Source organism: Apteryx rowi, unplaced genomic scaffold (assembly GCF_003343035.1).
Source record: "Apteryx rowi isolate R43461 unplaced genomic scaffold, aptRow1 scaffold_43, whole genome shotgun sequence".
In the NCBI taxonomy this organism is placed as follows: Eukaryota; Metazoa; Chordata; class Aves; order Apterygiformes; family Apterygidae; genus Apteryx; species Apteryx rowi.
In genome coordinates, this window is record NW_020450683.1 from 2,308,315 (window position 1) to 2,328,083 (window position 19,769).

The 19,769-nt window shown below is 45.9% G+C and overlaps 1 protein-coding gene across 1 annotated transcript in view; it reads left to right on the top strand.

Moving 5' to 3' along the window:
* The window catches only part of HIVEP3 (human immunodeficiency virus type I enhancer binding protein 3), a 66,434-nt gene extending 47,130 nt beyond the window's left edge, over positions 1 to 19,304 (top strand). The window contains exons 4-6 of the mRNA XM_026076416.1: positions 6,128 to 6,226; positions 14,277 to 15,337; positions 18,032 to 19,304. Coding sequence (XP_025932201.1) covers positions 6,128 to 6,226; positions 14,277 to 15,337; positions 18,032 to 18,925 — 2,054 coding nt within the window. The 3' untranslated portion in view covers positions 18,926 to 19,304. The remainder of the gene's footprint in view (positions 1 to 6,127; positions 6,227 to 14,276; positions 15,338 to 18,031) is intronic.
* The last annotated feature ends 465 nt before the right edge of the window (positions 19,305 to 19,769 follow it).

Consider the following 19,769-nt stretch of genomic DNA (forward strand, 5'->3'; position numbering starts at 1 on the left):
ATTTTCTGATGTGATTCAGACTCACATCAGACTCTCAGGTTCTGATTGCTTGCGATTTCTTAGATTTCTGGACAAACCGTATGGAGCAGCTCGCTGTGCCCATGCCACTGCCTTTGCTTAGAGGTCGGAAGGGACGAGAAGCTTTGCATTAATTTAAAAGGTGCTTGCGTAAAGGACATCAGTGCCTGTTGGCTGAAGATACCCATTTGATAGTCTGGTCCACTCACAGTTTCCAGACACCAGACTTCTTCATGTCCTCAGTCATAGTCCCCCTTTAATAAATTAGTTTGCAGTTCCTTAAATCAGCACATGACAGGCACTGAGGTTATTGAACATGTTAATATATTAAATGCATTACCCCCGCAGCCCTTAAAGGCAAGGTTATGGCTGCACAGTTTATTATTATTACTGCTGTAGCCGACTCAGCGCTCTGCTAAGCCTCCTCTGGAAACTCCAGAGCAGGTCCAACTGGCTGAAAGCTCTGAAAGAATTAACTGCTGTTACAACAGGCAGATTGATATATAGATTTGCAAAATGTCCCTGCCCCCTGCGTGTGCTGGGGCCCTTCCTCAACAGTCGGGAAGAGGGAAAGGATCTGAGCGTTCCCGTGGAACCACTTCTGGAACACACCTTTGTCCCCCCTTTCCTCGGGATTTCGCAGGGCTCGGATGTGGTGAGGAGAGAGCTATCCTCAGGAATTTGCTGCATGCTCCCTTACGCAATGTGGCGTGAGACGTGTCACTGGGAACAGAAAACGACCCAGTGGTCCAGACGTGAGAAGAAACACTGTGAGCAAAACGGTTCTTTAATTTACCGGGGAAAGGTAGAAAAGGAATGAGGGCTGGAAGTCAAAGACTGGCAATTCCAAATGAAATATTAGCTGTTATTTTTTTAAACAGTGCAGCTATTAAGCCTTAGAACAAGCCTCAGTGGGAAATGTGCTAATTCTCTGTATTTTGAGATCTGCAAATCCAGGCTGGGTACCTTTCTGGAAGATTAGTTTTGGTCTAACACAAGCTGATGGGCTTAATCCAGAAGATGGTTAATTTTTCATAGCCTGTATCAAGCCAGCCAGGCAGACTAGATGTTCAAAGTCTCTCCTTTAATCTTAAAGTCAATAAGGGTATAAGATAATAGTAAAACTTAAACCAATTTGGAATCTTTTGCCCAATAAATTGTATAAATTAAGGCTTTCCCTCTTACAGATTCTCAAGAGGGGACATTATCTCCATGTAGAGACCTAAATCAAGGCCTGTGCAATATTTAAATCACACACATAAGGCCTATGTCAAGGGTTTGTCTGGGACCAAGAGTATTGGCCTACTGCTGCTCCTCTGTGTATGAGTACGCTTCATTCTCTTAGCAAAATAGAAGTCTGCTAGTTATAGAATCRCTGTTGTTCTCCTTGCGTACTACTTTAAGAGAAGAACATGAAAATAACTAAGTCCAGGAAAGCTGTACAGATTTGTATCGCAATGTCACCTTGGACACGGAGATCATGCAGTTGGTTGTTTGCTGGGGTTTTTGTTGTTGCTGTTGCTAAATTGTTTACCTTTAGTAGGAGAAAGAGCAAATATGGTATATGTCCAGTATGGTCAAGATAATTGTTCCAGGAACCTTAACTTTTTCAATCCCTACTTTTCATTTTAACTCTGCAACCCTGAAATTATGGTAACCAGAGATTCCGAAAAATTAATTTTCCTCTTATAATTTAAATAGGCAACCGCTTCTAGCCCCTATTAAGCTGCTTTAAATGCTTGTGGGACACTAGAGTTTTAGTGCTCTCAAAACAACACAAGTATTTAAGCTGCTTTAAGTCCAGAATAAGACCCCACTACAGCAGAAGAGCATAAGCAGCCGGTAATACATAGCTATGAGCAGGCATAATGAGAGAGAACATCTCTGAGCTGCTACTGCATGTACTGCTCTGATGTGTAGCAATAATTAGGGGGGTGTCACCATTTCCAGTCATTCCTGAATGTATTTACATATAGCCAATTTATTTCAAACCTGGGAACTTTATGGTGAATAATCCTCAGTAAGGACTTAACTTGCCTAAGACTCAGTATAACTGTTATGCTACTTAAATCCAGCCTCCCTGCCTGCTAGTCTCTTCCTCCTTCAAATACATTTTTTCACTGTTTCCAAGGAAGCAATGTTACGGAATTTTTTGTTTGTTTTTTATGCAGAAGCCAGAAGTCTGTAAAGCAACAAGTTCCTCTGAGTCCTTCCTTCCAGGATTCATACTCAGCTTTTGTTTAGGCAAAGTAGTGTTGCTTTCACTGGAAATTTGCTGAAGGACTTGAGCATTTAATCCTGCCAGCATTAATTAAGGGGTCTAAAACCACAAACTGTGAGAAGAACTCTGAGAAGATAAATATCATTGTCCTCCAAATTGCTCCCCAGATGATAACTCAGATCTTCAGTTGGTGTAAATAAGCCTCGAGCGCTTAACTTCCTTGAAATGATGCAAACCTACGTCACACAAGAATCCGGTCCACTGTGTCTCCCATCTCTGCAAGGATAGTGGCATTCCCATTTTTTTGGACTTTATTCTCTGTGAAGTGAGCACGCTTCAGCCCTGTCTGCCTGCAGGGAGCTGGGCATGGATGTACTGCTGTTTTTGTGTGCACYAGTGGGATTTGCACCTATAGCTCTTCAGGTCTATCTTGTTCATCAGTGCGTGTGGATATTACCTTATCTAACCAAACAAGGGTGAAAGATGGAAAGAAAAGGAAAAGAAAGTAGAAGCGGAAAGAAAGTAACACTTACTATGAATTACTTCTCTGATATTTAACATAAACTCACTCATACAGAGATTTTTAGTGTTGCCTGTGCAGTGCCCACCAGCTCATGTCTATCCAGGCAGCCTGGATGGGGAAGGAAAGAAGAAGCCGTGGCATTGCCTTGCTCAAGGACAGCTGCCTCCAGTAAAAAGATAAAATAGAATAAAATAAAAAAGAGATGACACTGATGGCTTCTGACAGAGCCTGTCAAGCCAAACCTTTGCTCAGGGTGGAGCTGAGTCCAAAGCAGAGGTAAAATTAAGYGACAGGCTGAAAGCTGCAGGCTGCTGAAGCAGCCAGCTGGGRCCTCCGTGTCTGCCCTGATCCCACAGTAGTAAAAGGGAAGGAGCCTGTTCACCGCGAACCGCGCCGGAGCTGGGGCAGSACTTCAGCATGGGGCAGTGAAGGACTTTTGTGTTTAACCTTCAGCCTTCAGACAAAGTGGCCAAAGCTGGCCGCTCTGTGTCTCTGAGGACTAGAGTCCTTCCCTCGAGTACGGCGTGGCTGCTGTCTTGCCCAAAACGGATGATTGCATTAAACAGCCCCCCGGCTAATTAACATCATAACTTCTGATTTAGCCAAAGCATGTAGGGAGTTTGTGCGCTTGTGTTTAGGATGGGGTGGCACCAAAATGCTCAGTGGACCTCCCGTCCCCACTCTTCCCACCGTGGGGTTCGCAGGTGGATTCCTGGGGTACCACAGACCATAGTTTAACAAATAAACCCCTGCTCACACGGGGCATTTACTGAGGTTTGTTTGCTGTGTGTATCATCTGTGGTGGGTATCCAGTTAGGGATTTTGGCGTGGTAATTGAGCAAAGATGGGTCATTTTTGTCAGTAAGGTGTGATGTACAGTGACGRACAGTAGCAGCAAGGTTTGATTTTGACAAACTGAGTCAGTTTGTCTTTTTGGTATTTCGGTCCAAAATTAAATGCCAGTTCCATAAGGCTGCAAATTGAATTTGTTGGCTACTTTTTGGTGAAACAGTTTTTCTTTTTAAAAAAACGCTGATTCACTGGAACCAAAGCAGCCCATATGAGGACACGCTTTTGTCGGACTGCCTTACCTTGGGTTCACAACAGAATTCCTCATCAAAGATGGTTAAAGAGAGGTCTGACTTGGAACAAGGACCTGAGCCAAGCTGGCCCCATCCTCCTGTTCGAGTGCCCTAACCACTAGGCTAAGGGTATTTAGGCATGAAGTTTAAAAATAATAAATCTCTCCTATTGGAGCTGTTATGCTGGCTAAAAATTATTAAATATCCGTTGGAGCAAGGACTTGAATCCACATCTGCCACATCCTAGATGGGTGCCAGATACACAAGGATATATAGTCTACCTTTGTCTCTCTTTCTTGGTCTTTCCTGTTGGAGCTATTCCATTTTGTATAAAATGGGCTAAATAAATAATTCATGGGCTAAAGAGAGACTAACTTGGTAGCTAGATGGTTATGGCACTCTTCTGAGCTGTGCGGGCATCACGGGTAATTCTCTGCTCCAGTGAATAGTTGCTTATTTATTTATACTAACTGAAGCAGCAGCGGGAGAGATTGATAGAGGCCCTCTATACTCCCACCCAGCTCAGGGACCGGGGGACTCTCTGGATTGCAGGAGATCTGCTGAGGGATCTCAGTCCTCAGCTGAAGGTTGTAATAAAGTGTGAAAATCCATTTTCCTCAAATTTTTGTGAGGAAAAACAAGCCTCATGTTCAGTGCTGCTTGCAAGCGTTAGCTAACAGGAAGGCTGATGCCACATCATATTGCTGCAGTGAATTTGGGGTGCTCAGCTAGCTCCTGGGTTATGCTGCGAGAGTAAGCAGCYGCTGGAAGGAGTTTTAGCAACTCCTTTAGCAAGTTTAGTTTCTTAGATTTCTTCTTATTAACAATCAGCTCATCCCATAGAGAGGTGTGGGAGAGGAAAGGGAAAAATGAGGAAAAAAAGGGACTTTTTTTCCTTTATTTCTCCTACACTTTCTTTTTTCTCTCCTTATCACCTATCTGTACTCCTCCCACCCTGAAGCTTCCCCCTTGTTCTGAGCTTCCCTCTTCTATAAGTAGGGTTAATAACTGCCTAATTAACCTACCCATAATTTGGGAGTTAGAAGAATTAAAGAGATCAGAGCCAGCTAGTCCTTTTGAGGCCGACAAGCCCACAGGTTATCACATCGCACTGTCTCCATGCAATAATGAATGTCCCAATGTCCCGGACTGCAACCGCTCCCCCTTGCAGGGGCCGCTCTTTCCATCCCGACCCCAAGGACTCATTAGCGTTCAGCACGTTTTCTTAGTGCTGCCAGACCCTGGTGCACAGGACTTCGGAGAGTATCTGTAACTCCTGCTCCGGGGAGCTGAGTCCTTTTGCCTGGCTCTTCAGTGCACGCCGGAGCATCCGAGCTACCCTGCCAGCTAAAGCAGCTGGGGGGTGCTGCAGGGGTGCCCATCTACATGGTTTCAGCCCCACATTCCCATATGCTTGAGTCAATACTAGCATTGGTTAAAAAATTTCCGAGAAGGAGCGTTTTTCCACCAAAAGAAATGCTGATTTTTCAAGAATGCCCCGATTCTCTCAAAGCTGTCAACATAACCAGGTGCGCAGCAGGCTGGGCTGCCTGGTCCCCTGCCAGCTCCCGGGGCTGCCCAGCTGCCCCCCGGCAGACTGCCGGCCTCCCTGGGGTTCCCCGCTCCCCAGCGTTCCCGCTCGATACRTTATTCAGGCTGGAAATTGCATTTCCCAGCCAGCCCTGCTAATTACTTTTATCTACAGTTGTATCCAGCTGTTCAGGCAGAGGCGGCCAAGGCCCACTTCAGCTCAGGCTGTTTTCTTCCCCCTGCTGCTGTCAGCTCAAACATTTGTTTTGGTATTACCGGTCTGCCCTCAGTCCCTCGTGCTAAGGAGCTCCTCATGTCCAGGCAGGTGACCAYGTGTGCTGGGTCTAGTTGAGTGGTATGGCCAGACTGAGTTGTGTTGAGGAGCTTGCCTCGCTTCCCTGGTTTCCTACTCTTTCTCTGCTGCACCACTACAGTCAATGCAATCCAGGACTTTTCTTCCCCCCGACCTGAAATGTGTACCCCAGCTGCTTTTTCTGCTTGCATGACAGCCCTTTTACCCTGCCGGTACCTCCTCTCTTCCACRCCATTCCTGCAGCAAAGGAACTAAAAGGAGGATTTAGCCTCAAGTCGTGGGTTATCTGACGGCGGTGGATGATGGCTTTGGGAGAGTCAGATAACCTCCTTTGTCCTGTTCTGAGCCAAATTGTTAGCTTGTTGCTGCCATGCTTGCAAAATGGAAAAAGAAAAAAAAAAAGCCATGTTAACCAAAATGTATGTTGTGTTTCCTTGCAGGGAATCTGACTAAACATATGAAGTCAAAGGCCCACAGCAAAAAATGTCAGGAGATGGGCGTGTTGGTATCTTCACTGGTGGATCTGGAAGCCGAAGAAGGTAAAATTTAACATTCTGGACCCTCCTATTTCTGCTGGGAGAGGGCAATATCAGTTCAGCCAGGGGACGTGCTCCGCAGAATGCCCTGCCGAATACATGCAGTGGTTTTGTTCACCCCAGGCTCCTTCCAGCACTGAAGGGGGGATATTTACTTGCATTGATTCATTTACAGCACCATTCCGGGAGGCTACTTCCATGGGATACAGTATTTGAGCCCATGCCTCCCTGCCGTGGGGATTTGTGCATGTTTGTCGAAAGTACTTTTGCCGGCTATAGACAGAGATAAGAGTAAATAGACTGATAGGGTGCATCCCGTGTTTGTCCCGGCTCTCTGCATGTGGGCTACATACATAATAATAAATAGTGGGTCTGTGCCATGAGAAGGTGCTTCTTGGTATTTCGGGTCTCTCTAGAAGGTGGTTTAGAACAGAAGTTGGACCGCCGTGCTCTGGAAGAGCTTGTTTCTCTCCTGACTGTAAAGACTCTCAGACACCAGAAAACCGAGACCCCCCCGAGATACTTCACATGAGGCTGTGAAGCCCCTTTGCTGCCACGAGTGCAATCTTTTGGGGGAAGGAGAAAAGATCAGTCCTGGCCCCTGGCTGATTAGGATCTGACAGCATATTTTACTGGAGCTGAAGTGTTGGGTGTGAGCGAGTGCATGTGCTGCTCGCCCTGATTCTCTGCACTGTTCCCTCTAGGCATAGTGTGCGTTGCGCAGAGGAGCCCTGCCGTCCTCCAGGACAGCCTCAGCCAGCCCTGTGGGCACAGGGGAGGTGTGTGGCCCGTGGAGGCTTGGGGTGATGTTCTTGTGGAGGAGGTGCACTCCTGCAATACAGGAGTTTTAATGATTCAGGTGATCTCTCCCTTCTGAAAGGGACTCCAAAGAAGGATGTTCCCACGAGGATCATCTTCTAGGGACCTGCTGACATTACTGCATTTGGCTTCTCYAGGGAGATGCTAAATTACCAATGCAAACTAGGGCTGTCTCTGGAGGGACTGGTGCRTGCATGAGCTGCTCCTGTCTCTGCAGATGGGTCTAGCCTGGACCCTGCACCGCTGATGGAGACCTCAGCAAAGCCAGGACGGGGGTGTGGGTGGCTGGGGGCAGCGCCTCCCCTCACCCCTCGGTCTCCCAGGTATGCATGTAGAAGATCTTTTCTGTGTATAAGATGAAGGTGAACCACCCAGTTCAGTAATGACCTGGAAGATTTCTCAGTAGGGTAGGAGCCATCAGAACCAAAATGACATGATGCTTTGACATTTAATGGCATTATTCTGAATGCTTTACAAGAAAATATATTTACCTAGACTCATCTGCTTATTTCTTTCATCTACATATGCACAAACACATAGAGTCTGTCAAAGGCTCCACAAATTCAGGAGTCTGTTTTGGGGGAAGTACAAATGACTCTCTGGTTCAATAATTTCTGCCCTGGTTTCTAGTATCTGTAGCTGAATTTCACTGTAGTCATCCCAAGAAGCAGATCTCTTCCTGTGAGGCTGGGTAGCAGCTGGCAGGAATGTGGTGACCATGAAAACTTCTGCCTCTTGTCTCAGTCATAAATGTTGAGGGAAAGATGAGGAAGATCTCCAAGCTGAGAGCTGAAGGAACATGGGGAGGTCTAATGCATACTTAGCTGTTTGAGCTAGAAAAAGATATTTTACCCAAATTATTGGAGCCTGCACTCCAACAGCTGTGAAGGGTTAGGTTATGAGTCTCTTGGGAACAGTTAGATGTTTTTATGATTGTTATTCTGTTTCTTTTAGCAAGGCCCTGGGTATTCTGGGTTGGAGCCTCAGTGCAGGAATGACTGGGAAGAAGCCTTAGGGGTAGCAGAGCTCAAGTTGTCATGAAATTTTGGGTCATTTGCATTCGCGTTCAGGAGGTCATTTGCATTTATAGAAAATATTGTACATACCAGCTATARAGGGAAGAGAGGCTCTAAGAGTACAGGCCTGTCTCTGTTACAGTATGTTTATTCCTGGATAAAATACTTAGTGCCACAGAGCGCTGTGGTGTTCTCTGTTTGCAGTGCCCTACAGTCTGGGCATGACACTGTTGACCCATCCTGGCTGCCACCCCAGAAATCCCTGTATGAAAGCAGCTCCTGTGGCTGCATTTAGTGTTGTTCTTTCCCATTTCCTGTTCCATTCCCCTGTCTCACCCTAAACAATTTTGATTCCCCAGTCCCTGGGATTCATTTTGCCACAGCCCACAAGGGTTTGTTGACAATGGGTTAACATGAACTTCATAAAACACATGGCGCCACAGTTATTTTTATAAAGTGAACATCAGCTGAGCAAGTTCTGGAGACGTTGCTGTGAGCCAGGGAATGTTAACTCGGCAGGAACAACAAACAGCGCTTATCACCCCTGGTCCCCTGCTGAGGTCAAGTCCATCAGAGGCTTTATTGGGAAAGAGGCAGGTTCCTGGGACATGGACATGCTTCCTRCTTCATAGGTAATTAAAAATCACTAAGTTTGTTTCCTTATGAGCCCGCCGTGGAAAGGGGATTCACTCTCTGTTACAGCCTGTAGCCTTCCCTGCTTCAGGGAAGGCAGGTCTTGGTGCATAATGCAGGTGGTTCACAGGGCTGGAAAGGCTGCATTTGTGTGAATTATGCCTCCCCTGGACCTGTGCACTCACAGGTTGCTTAGGAAGCAGCGAGTAGCTGTGCAGCCTGGCTGCTGGGACCCTCCAAGGTGCTTTAAGGCTCAGCTTTTGGATATGTAAACTCAGAACAGCTGCACTGTGCAGCCTGTCCTTGCTTTCCTCTTCTGCTCCCCCAGTGTGCTGTGTCCTCAGGCTGTATCGACACCAGTTAATTAAGCAGTGCTGGGGAACATTTGCAGGCACYGCATGCCATAGTCTCAAGTGTTAAACTGTAGGAAAGGTCCCCAATACACCTCTGGTCCAGGCCAAGTACCACTCTGTCAAAAATCCGCTAGGCACAGTTTGGGAATCAGCATGGGCCAGGGACCATTCCCAAAAGGGGCGCTGATTGCGGTCACCCTGTTTTGGAGGCAAAGAGGTGCAGATGTGGGCTCTTCTGTGCCAGTTGGCTGCAGAGCCCGTGTCACTCTTGTGGGATAAACGTGTCTTGGAGGGCTGATAAGACTGTTCTTGACCTTAACAGAGCATTGCTCAACTTGACAGCAGTGAACCTGTAGAAGACATCTGGGAAGGCCCACTGGTCAATGAGTCCCAAACCCCAGTGATCTCCCATTGCAGCCCTACCCTGTTTTTCCGTGTGTGATGCTGCAGGCTTACGTTCAGGTTTGGGCCAGGCATAGCCACCTGGGCAGAGAACAAGAAAGTGGGAGAAAGAAACAGAGCCCTACAGCACTTCCACTGCCATTGTAAGAAACCCATGCCCACTTTCCTGGTGCCTTTCCTGAGATGTCTCACTCCTTTTCACTGAGTTACTTTCCTAAAACCATCTCAGTTCATGGAGGCACTGTCCTGTTCTCGCATGGACCCAATGGCGTTATCAGATTTTTGTGTTAGRGAAACTTCTGCATGGCAGAGGCTTAGGGCAGAAAACATCTTGGTCTGCATGTCACAACACGTAACGTGTGTCTCTGTGCACATGCTAATGAAATGCGCTTTACAGCAGCTTGGAAGAGGGATGGACAGAGGACTGTCCAAGGCCATGCAGAATAGACAGCTGCAGCCAGGGTTAAGGATATCCAACCTGGCTGCCCATGTGCTACTCTGCCTAAAGGGGTGRTTTTCTTCCTTTTAAATCTGATTGTGCTCTTGACTTTTGTTCTGCTCTTCAAAGCAGCCTTTTGACTAGGCAGAGACATTCTGTGTTTGGCAGCGGCCTTGCCAAAGTTTATTGTGTGGGGAGGAAGGCATGGACAAAAGAAAATCTAGTCGAGGATTTTGTCGCAACCACCACAAGGGAAAAGTGTTAGTGTGGTGCGAGGCAATGGAAGGCTGCTCCCGTGTCAGATTGCTGGAGGACTCCTTCAGCCTGTGAACTCACTTAGAATAATTGATTAGCTGATGGCCTCTGAAAAATCTCTCCCTGCTGTTATACTACCTGTAGGTGATTCTTCTGTGGATCAAAGCTAGATAGGGGAACAGGAAAGYGGCTACTGAAATGCTGGCTGCATGACTCTGAAAAGAACAACTATTATCTTAAACCTTTCCATTACAATCAGTTAGAATTAATGAATCACATTAATTGAGTGTCACTTCTGAAAACGTGCAGATCAGAAATCCTGTTTATGTTACACGTAATTGCAGGCTTCTGAGGACAGAACTGCAAGGGCTCGCTTCGCAAGTCCAGGGGAATGCTTTCATTAATTATTTTGTGCAGTCATTCATTCCCAGGCTCGTACGGGGTTAATAGTAGTGCATTGTGAGCAGCATATTGTGCGAGCTGTTTGAAATCCATTCACGGCTGTAAGCTGACAGGAGCATTCTGCTTACGAAAACGGAGGACTAGCAGGTGAGAAGGCCGAGCTGGTCTCAGCCTTTGGTCTCATTAAAAGAATAGGCCTAAAACAAAAGCCCTACGGAAGGTCTGCCTTGCAGCCCTGGGTCAGCTGAGAAAGTGCTCAGCAGAAAGGGTGGGACTGTCAGCTGGGAGACCTTTCGTTTCGCCATCATTAAATCATTGGTCCCTGACTAATTGTGAATGAACACATGGTTCTTGGACACCTGCTAAGCCCAGCAAGGAAAGGACCTACCTAGACTCTAGAGGGGCAGGATCCCATTAGCTTTCGGGAAGGAATCCTCTCTTTTTGTTGTTGTTGGCTGCACAGCTGCTTGCTGGAATGTGTTTAGCTGTCTGGACTTCATTGCATTATGCAAGCAATCCGTGTAATTTTAGAATTACAAAAAATATACAGTCCCCATTTCCTCCCATTGATGAAGACCATTTGTGTTTGTATAAAGGGGACAGTCTGCCAGGAAGGAATGCAGAAAGGTGAAAATAGGAAAGCTTGGTGTCAGAGTAATGTTTCCTTTCTTTCTATCCATCTTCTGTTTTACCTGGTTAAAGCTAACACTGGRCTTTTGCTGAAATTTCAGTTATTTTGCTTCGTGAGTAAGGAGGCCCATTGCTCATAAATGCCAAGTAAATACTAAACAAAGCAGCCMCAAACAGGGTTAGAAAATCATACTCTGTACTGTAGTGGATGGATGAGAAAAGAATGTAGAAATGGCAGAAAGGTGCATGAGAAATTAGAGATCACAGCTGCATCACACCTCCCCTGCTCTCAGGGTAGTGAATTGGAAAGAGCATTCCCCTGTGTAATAGAGAAGAGGATCAGAACAGAACCCATCAAGGACTATTTTAACTGAAAAATGACCATTTCCATGTGAAACAAACTACTGCAGAAAGTCTTGTGCTTTCTTTTGGAGGCCTAGGGCAAATGGGGAGGGAAAAGTAGTTCCTAAAACTCCCTGGATTATTTTAAACTGGAGCTATATTTCAAATGATTGGGTTTTTTATTTCTATTTAAGGGGCAGGTGAAAGAAAGGGCATTATTTTAAAGGAGATTTGAGCATAATTCTTCACTCTTGCGCTGGTTTTCCTTGGTGCAATTGCACCAGTTTGGTGGAATAACATTAGAATAAAACGAGGGTAATGAAATGGAGCATAGAGCCCTCACATAATGTCATTGACCAGGCACATTTTCACTCGTTCCTTCCTCCCTTCCTTCCTCCATTTCTCGCTCCCGCTCTCTCTTCTCCTTACTTGCCCTTTCTCTCCCCATTAGCTCAGCAAAATGTATTTCTGTTGCAAGAGGCCAGGGCTCATGGTTCAGGTCTGAGCTTTCTTTCTGTCTACTCGGAGCATGCCAGGAGGCCAAAGCAAACTCCATTTGGGTTGTCCCAGGACTCACTGAGCTATTTTCCTGTGTGGCAAATCCAAACAACTTCCCTATGTGGAACTGGCTTCACGTTTCCCTTACTGTGTACTTCTGACCTTGCTGTCTGTCGTGCCAGGGCCTGTCTGTTGTGCGATCGGTGCCCAGAAAGCAGACCACACAGGACAAGGCTCTTGGGGCCTGAAACTAAGAAGCAGAGGCTGAGGCCATAGCTGTCTCTCTGTCCTTAAGCCCAAAGATATCAAAACCAAAAACCAGAGACAGTGACTAGCTCATAGATCTGGTAGTGAAAATCATTCCCTTTCCAGGCAAGAAATATGCAGGGTTTGTCCCGGAGCTGGGAGAACCAGTCGTTTGGAATAATATTTGTTCTGAACTCAGTTCCTTTGGGAGTTTGCAAATAACCCGTCACTGGATCCTGGGTCCAGTAAACACCATCATTATACAATCATTTCACAATGCAAGTCAGCCTCTTGGTAGAAGGCTGCTGACTTCAACTAGACACTGTATGATTTCTGTGGTAGGTCTAATCTTGCTTCATTTACCAGTTAACAGATATTTTCTAAACAGGGGGAGCAAACGAGATGCATTTCAGTCTGACTCTTGGKTGAATAATCATCCATGCTTAAAATACGCGTCTTGTTTCACTGGTATCTAAGTTGCCAAATACTTCATGGACATTTAATAGTAAGGCCCCATTATTCAAAGTAAACTGAATTAGGCTTTTTATCCATAGATCACAGTGACTTCTCACTGTGTGGCCAAGTCCTGTTCTGAAAAACCACCCTGCCTGCTGCAGGCAGGTGTGGTCCAGCCTCAACTTTAACTCTGTTTAGTTTCCCTTCCGGCTTGTCCTGCTGATGGATGGCAGCCCTAAATGGAAAACTGTTTCAGTGAATGATGTGTTCATCATATAAGAAAGTGTCCTAGGCTGAACTGACTAGGAAAAGAGACCAGCAGTGCTGCAATTAGTTATCCTGCTTCAYGCAGGTGTCGAACCAGCATCCAGCACTCCCTGCCCAAAGCTGGGGAGCAAGCACATCCCGGCAATACTGCACAGATCATCTTGGTGCTTGACACAAACAGAGTTTGAGAAACTGATATKTTATTAGCCCCTCCTGAACAGTGGGAACTTGAAGAAAATCCTCCTGACACTGCARTTCTGTTGAGCTACAGTGACATCCAGTGGCTGTTCCCGATGGACCTCTTTAGACTGAGCTTACATTTCTGTCTATATCACTGCACATCTGGCACRGGAAGATGCAGATTTTCTCAGCAGAGAGTAGAGCAGAGGGTTAGCCAGCATGGAACTGCTTGGGAGCTTGGTACTGATCTCAGAAAGCTTCTGCTGGCTCTTAAASTAGGAGAGAGATGCTGTATTTTTACCTGCAGATTGTGGTATTTCAAATCCTTTAGAATTTACTTTCTGTGTACTCCACAAGTATGCGAGTCATATGCAAGCTCTTATTAACAATGATTTTGGTATGGCAAAAGCATYGCTGTGCGAGGCATTCCACAGATGCACAGGAAAAGCCTCTGCCCCAAAGAACTGTCCTCGGCATAGCTAGAACTGATCAAAATGACGGACGGGGAAAATCCACAGAGGTTCTTTCAACCCTATTGTTTGTTTTTTAGTAAGTCCTGTGTTGCTCTGTTCAAATGTCACGTAATCTAGGCAGGACAAGGCTCAACATGTAGAAAATGGGAGCAGTTACCCCAGCAACCTTCCCATACGTTGGCAGATACAGATGTGTCATAGGCACCCTTGCAATGAAGAGTCATAAAAAAGCACGTCAAAGGATGATAGTGCTGCTATTCTGGTAATCTAATAAGTAAGCTTTTTTGCATTCCTAGAGAAAGGCAGGCATGCTGTGTGAAGGTGTACATGAGAAACAGGGACCAATGGCTGAGTGCATTGACAGAGCAATGGCTGGAATCAAAATTAGGTTGGAATATTTGGTCCCAGTGGTGGGACCCACTGAGGTCAAGGCAATGAATCAGAACTAGAATCATCAGGAGCAGAGCTTGAACAGAAGATGAGATTGCAGGATTCAAAGCAGGAGATGGTCACATCTAGGCAATAGCTGTGTCCTCTTGCCCCTTGTCCCCTTAGAACTCTTGAGCAGTTGTGATTTAGCACAAAATTGGTCTCTGTATGTGTGTTTCATTCTCCCTGTTTTCTATGTCCTCATTCCTTCAGGAACCAGTGAAGACCTATTCCAGGACTCTGAGGGGCGGGAGGGATCTGAGCCAATTGAGGAACACCAGTTTTCAGACCTAGAGGAATCTGACGATGATGATGACAATGAAGATGATGAAGATGAGGAGGAAGAGGAGAGCCAAGATGAGCCACCTTTAAAGTTGCCAGAAGTCACACATACCGCCCTCCCAATGCACTCTTCAGGTGGCTCTCTGTCTTCTCAAGAGGAAAGCACCGAAACAGCATTGTCCTTAGCCCAAGAAACTGTTTCCAGCAGCCAACAAGTAGGTGAAGGCCACCAGGCCTCCTCCTCAGGGCTTGAAACAAAGTGGTCAGCAGACAGCAGTGACATTGCTGTGTGCCACAGCTTCTTGAGTCTCCGCAGACCAGCTTTGACCTCCACGGAACAATTGGCTTCTGCTGAAAGAGAGTCTGTCACAAGGCCACAGATGTCCTTAGCTATGGACCTGTCAACCTCAAAAGACACCTCCCCAAGAAAAAGGTGGTCTCCGAGCCAGGACTCTGGCAGAGGTGGTGGCAGCAGCAGACCAATGCTAGCGAGAAAGCACCTATTAACCAAAAATGAAACTTCGCCGAAACGGTTTTCGCCAACTGGAGAACTGTCTTCTCTAAGGTGCCTGTCTCCAGGGAGAGGGTTGTCTCCTTGCCAGCGTGTCTCTCCCAGGAGGGAGGCATCTCCACTGAGATGCGTGTCACCAAGACTTGAGCTGTCACCCAGCAGGCATCTTTCCCCAAGAAGAGAGTTGTCCCCAAGAACATACCTTCCACCAGAAGGAGAAGTCTCCCCTGTGAGGCATTCATCTCCGAGCAGAGAGATGTCATCAGTCAGATATATATCTCTGAAGAAAATGTTGTCTCCAGGCTGTTCAGAGTCACCTAGGTATCCATCCCCTGGGAAAGAGGACTTGCCTGGTACTAGCAAATCAGCAGCAGATGACAAAGTTCAAAGCTCATATAAAGCCCAGCATGGAATATTATCTTCAATGCCTCTACCTCACAGGTTCTTTGGCAAAAACATACAGCTCTATGAGTCCAAGCTGGTAAGTTCCAGCCCCTCTTGCCCTCTAGTCATTGTAGTACATTCTCTGATTTTTTTTTAATGAATGTTGCAATGCAAAAGCTATCATCATGATATAACTGTGCCTGACGCTGCAGTTGACCCAGAGGAAAGTGACAGCAAACAGCAAGAGGTTTTACACTTGCTGTTCCTGCCCATCTCAGCTGAGGAGAAGTAAAGTTRTCCCTTCTCTGAGGGATTGTTTACTCTCCCTGACCAAATCAGTTCTTGGTCTYCCTGCTGAGACAAGCAGTAAGGATGACCACTTAATAATGACTGTAGTTGTGATAAACAGGCTTTTCCCTGCAAATTTCTGAGTCATTTCTGAGAGTTCACTAGCTGGCATGGAACTGTAACCACGTTCAGTGATCACTGACCTGAACCAGATTTGAACTAGTCAAGGCGAAAGGTCTTATACCCTCTTGCTACCCCTGGGCTACCTACGCATGCAGCCAACTCTGTTGGATTAACTGCTGCAAAATGTTTGTTTGGACATCTCTGATTTCATCTCACTTCTCTCTTCAGCACAGAGAGATGTTTCCCACTGGGTCCAGGAAATTATTTAATCTCTCTGCTGGACATATCAAATCCTATGGGTAAAGGAAAATTTCATGTTCCTCCCACAGCTACAGGCAAATTAGACATCGAGTTTTGTGGAACATTAAGAGATTTCCCACTTCCATTTCTACTGATGTACCTGACTCCTGTAATTTACGCCGATATCATTCAGAAATAACAAGATGCAATTCAGTTGCTGGAGTTGCTCTGCTATGAAACTGGTGTGAGGAGAGACTCGAGTCGTTAGGTACTGCACTGGGAAGAGAGAGGCCTTTATGCAACCTCTGGAGAACCTATAACGGCAGATGCTGAGCCAGGTCTTCCCCAGAAAAGCCACGTTGCCCAGCGTGTGTTTCTTCCATGTCTATGATAATGTACCTCCTTTTGGTGCTGCCTTCCTTCTGCTTTGCCATATGCCTGGTAGTCTTACCTTTTCAGAGACCATCAGTTATCGTAGGTCAACACTTCTGCCTACTTTAGTGCTATTTCCCTTTTCTGTGAATTCATTTCCTGTGATGAATCTCAGGGCTGTGGAAAGTACAGAATCAGGTTGATAATCCTGGTCCTTCAGCTCCAAAACATATTCTGTCAGGAAAATTGTCCAGTCCTACTACTTGTACCAAATCCCCTAAATTCCCTAAACCACACTAGGAGACATATTTTCCACCCCTGCTTATCTGCCCATCCACATGCTTATACTTACACTTTCACACATATACCTTTTTGCTCCATTTTTCTGCTCTTTTTACATGGTCAAAGGCACCTCTGTTGCTTTTCTAATGTGCTTCCAAAGCAACAATAAAGATCTGAACTGGAAACTTTCCATTCAGCAGCAAGATGGACCTCTGGAGTTTCATTGCAAAATTACGTTATTGATGAGGATAGAAGAAGACGACTGGGATTTATCAGATCCCCACATGGAGCTCTGTGGTCATGTCTGGTGCCCTATACGTTATTTAGACACTTAAATGCAATCCTAGCTTAGCTGCAGTATAAGGCCTTCTGCTAGGTCTGTGCACCAGGCTTCACCCTCACCGTCTCTCCTTTCCCCAGCTCCTGCAGTAGGTRATCTCTCTTTCTGTTGTCTATTGCACAGTTGAGAAGATCTGTACATGGTTTTCTAGCATCCTTGTGGTGATTTTGCAAGAGTTCCTGTGGATGAGTGAGATAAGTGTTTGGGCTTGCAACTGCTCCCCAATTAAATATTGTCTTCAGTGGCTCTGCTGCTTTCTCTCTCTGCGTTTCTCTTTTGCTGTCTTCCTCTGCCACCTCTCCATAGAGACCCAGCTGCCAGTGTCAGCCGGTTGTCCATTGTCCCACACAGAAATATGCTCCCCAGTAAATCCTCAAATAGTATAGTGAACCCCATCTTAATGGAAAGTTTATTTCAGTTCCTGTTGCTTCCTCTTCTTGGAGTCCTGCTTAGATGTTTAGATATAACCTCCTCACTAATTAATCCATTTCTGTTTAGCCACACATCTCTCCATGACGTACATTAGGAAACTATGAAACACCAAGAGAGAAAGAGGAAAAGGTAAAATGATAGGGTCTTTAACCCTTGATTTCTACAGACCACACCGTGAGGGTGGTGGTGGGTACTACACCGATGAGTGTGCTTGGTGGAAAATGAGAGTTGATATTATCCATCACTGGGACCACAGACTCAGTTCAAAACATCTTTGCAATTAGCAGCTGTAAGGATGTAATGCTGCTTTAAGAAAATACAGTAAAACTAAATAACATTGTTCTAGGCTCTAAGAAAACCAATATACTGAAAGGGATCTGAAGTGGTTCTGATCACRGGAGATACTGGCATTCTGTGCAGGAGGTTCAGAGGCAACTCTGATAATGAGCCGAGCCTGAATCAAAGCCCTGGACCTCTTTCCCAACAGATCTTGTGCCTATTTGTACCCAGAAGCCAAATTCTGTGGGTAGTGTTACTCCTTACCCTAAAGGGTTGGGGATCCAAATCTTCCTTGGTTGATTGGTCTCCCTTCAAATTAGAGTAAAGTACCAACAAAACGAGTCAGCAGTTCCTCATAATGTGCATTAATGATATTAGTGCTGTAACTCATGCATTGCACTGACTTAGCTGTTTCTTTTTCCCTGTCCGATGCAGAAGATAGAACCCAGAAGCCCAACATGCTCACCTGGCGTCACGCAGCCCGTCTGCTCCAGACCCTTGCAGGCACCTCATGAGTTACACATCCATGCTCCCAGCCGAGGGGAGGAGAATGTCTTCAGCCATCTCCCATTGCATTCACAGCAGCTAACGAGGACCCCATATCCTATGATTCCCATTGGGGGCATCCAGATGGTTCAGGCAAGGCCAAGTACCCATYCCAGTTTGATGCCCAGTTCAGTTGTGTCCCTGCAAGCAGGATATTTTGCATCTGGCGGCAGCAGCTTCGCGGAGTTCAGCCAGACTCACGAAGGGGACGAGGAACCGCAGGTCCCGCGAGAATCTTCATCGGCATCAGTCTCCCCAGTTGCAAAGGTTTCTAAATACACATTGTCCCCAGAGCTTACAAGCAGTGGTTACTTAGAAGAGAAAATGAGGACTAGTGAGCTTCAGCAAAAGACAGACCAGGAGGAATACAGGGTAAAAATGTTCGCTGAGCCTAGCCACTCGGAGCAGGCAGGCTGCTCGGCTCCCCCAGACAGCCCCAGCACAAATTACGAGCACTCTCCAAAGCCTTCAACAAGCGGGGAAGAACCCTTGAAAAAAACGGGCAAGAAGCAATGTGGCAGCTCAAGCACTTCTTTCGAATCATCCTGCACTTTCATCTCAGATCTCCCCTCCCAGCCGTTGGACAGAAGCAGCAGCACCGGCTGCCTCTCCGAGCCCTCGTTGAGCCATTCGCACTCCCACCAGTTCTCCGTCAGGAGGAGAAACCTCTCCGGAGAGCCCAGTCACCAAGGGGGAACCTACAGGAAGAGCAGTCCACACTTAGAGCACGCAGATTTAGGTCAAACTCAAAGACAGGTGGATGAAAATACAGGAAGTACTTAAACCTCCACCATCAGTTCCACCTTTAGGCTTCCTATGTAAAATCAACAGACATGTTCAACACTATTTCCTTTAGTATAATCATCGCTATAAGAAGCACTCTAGTGAATGACCAAACCCATGGAAGATTCCTGGTTTTCTTTGTCCCAGTCTGGTATTATCTCCACATGTATGCAGTTACTTGTGCCTTTTTCTATACCTTTTGTTGCTTGAAATGTACAAAAATGTTTGAGGCTGTGAATATTTTTTTAGAGTTTTTTGGAAAGGGGTTTGTTAGACCTTGTCTTTTTTGCCATTTAGGTGTGCGTTATTATGGGCCTGAGAGATGCAGAAAGGAAAGGGTTAAGCATTTTAAGAGGAAGAAGATGCACTGAAAACAAAAACAGAAAAAACTTTTTTATATTGATTAAATGATTAAAAAAAAAAAAAACCAAACCCTTGCTCCTGTGTACAGAAGTTTATGATTCATATTTATTACATGCTTTATTTAATTCTCGCAAAGTGCTTGTTTTTTTTTTTCTCGCATCCCTCTGATTGCCTATCGTTGTGCTTTAAACAGTTGAGACTGCTTTACATTTGAAAAAAAACGTGTTTACCCTGAATTTGTAAATGAAACTAGCACTTCCTTTAGGAGGGGAGGTTCGTTCGCAGCGAGAGAAATTGTAACGTGCAAAAATGAATCCTGAGCATCCCTCCCTCCTGCAGAACCCATCACAGCACTTTTTTTTTTTTTGGAGGAAAAAAAAAAAAAAAAAAGAAGGGACAAAAACGGTTCTTCTTCAAAGATTTAACCRCAAGAACGTAGGAATGTATCGAATGTAGACCCAGCGCTAGGAGCGGCGTCTCG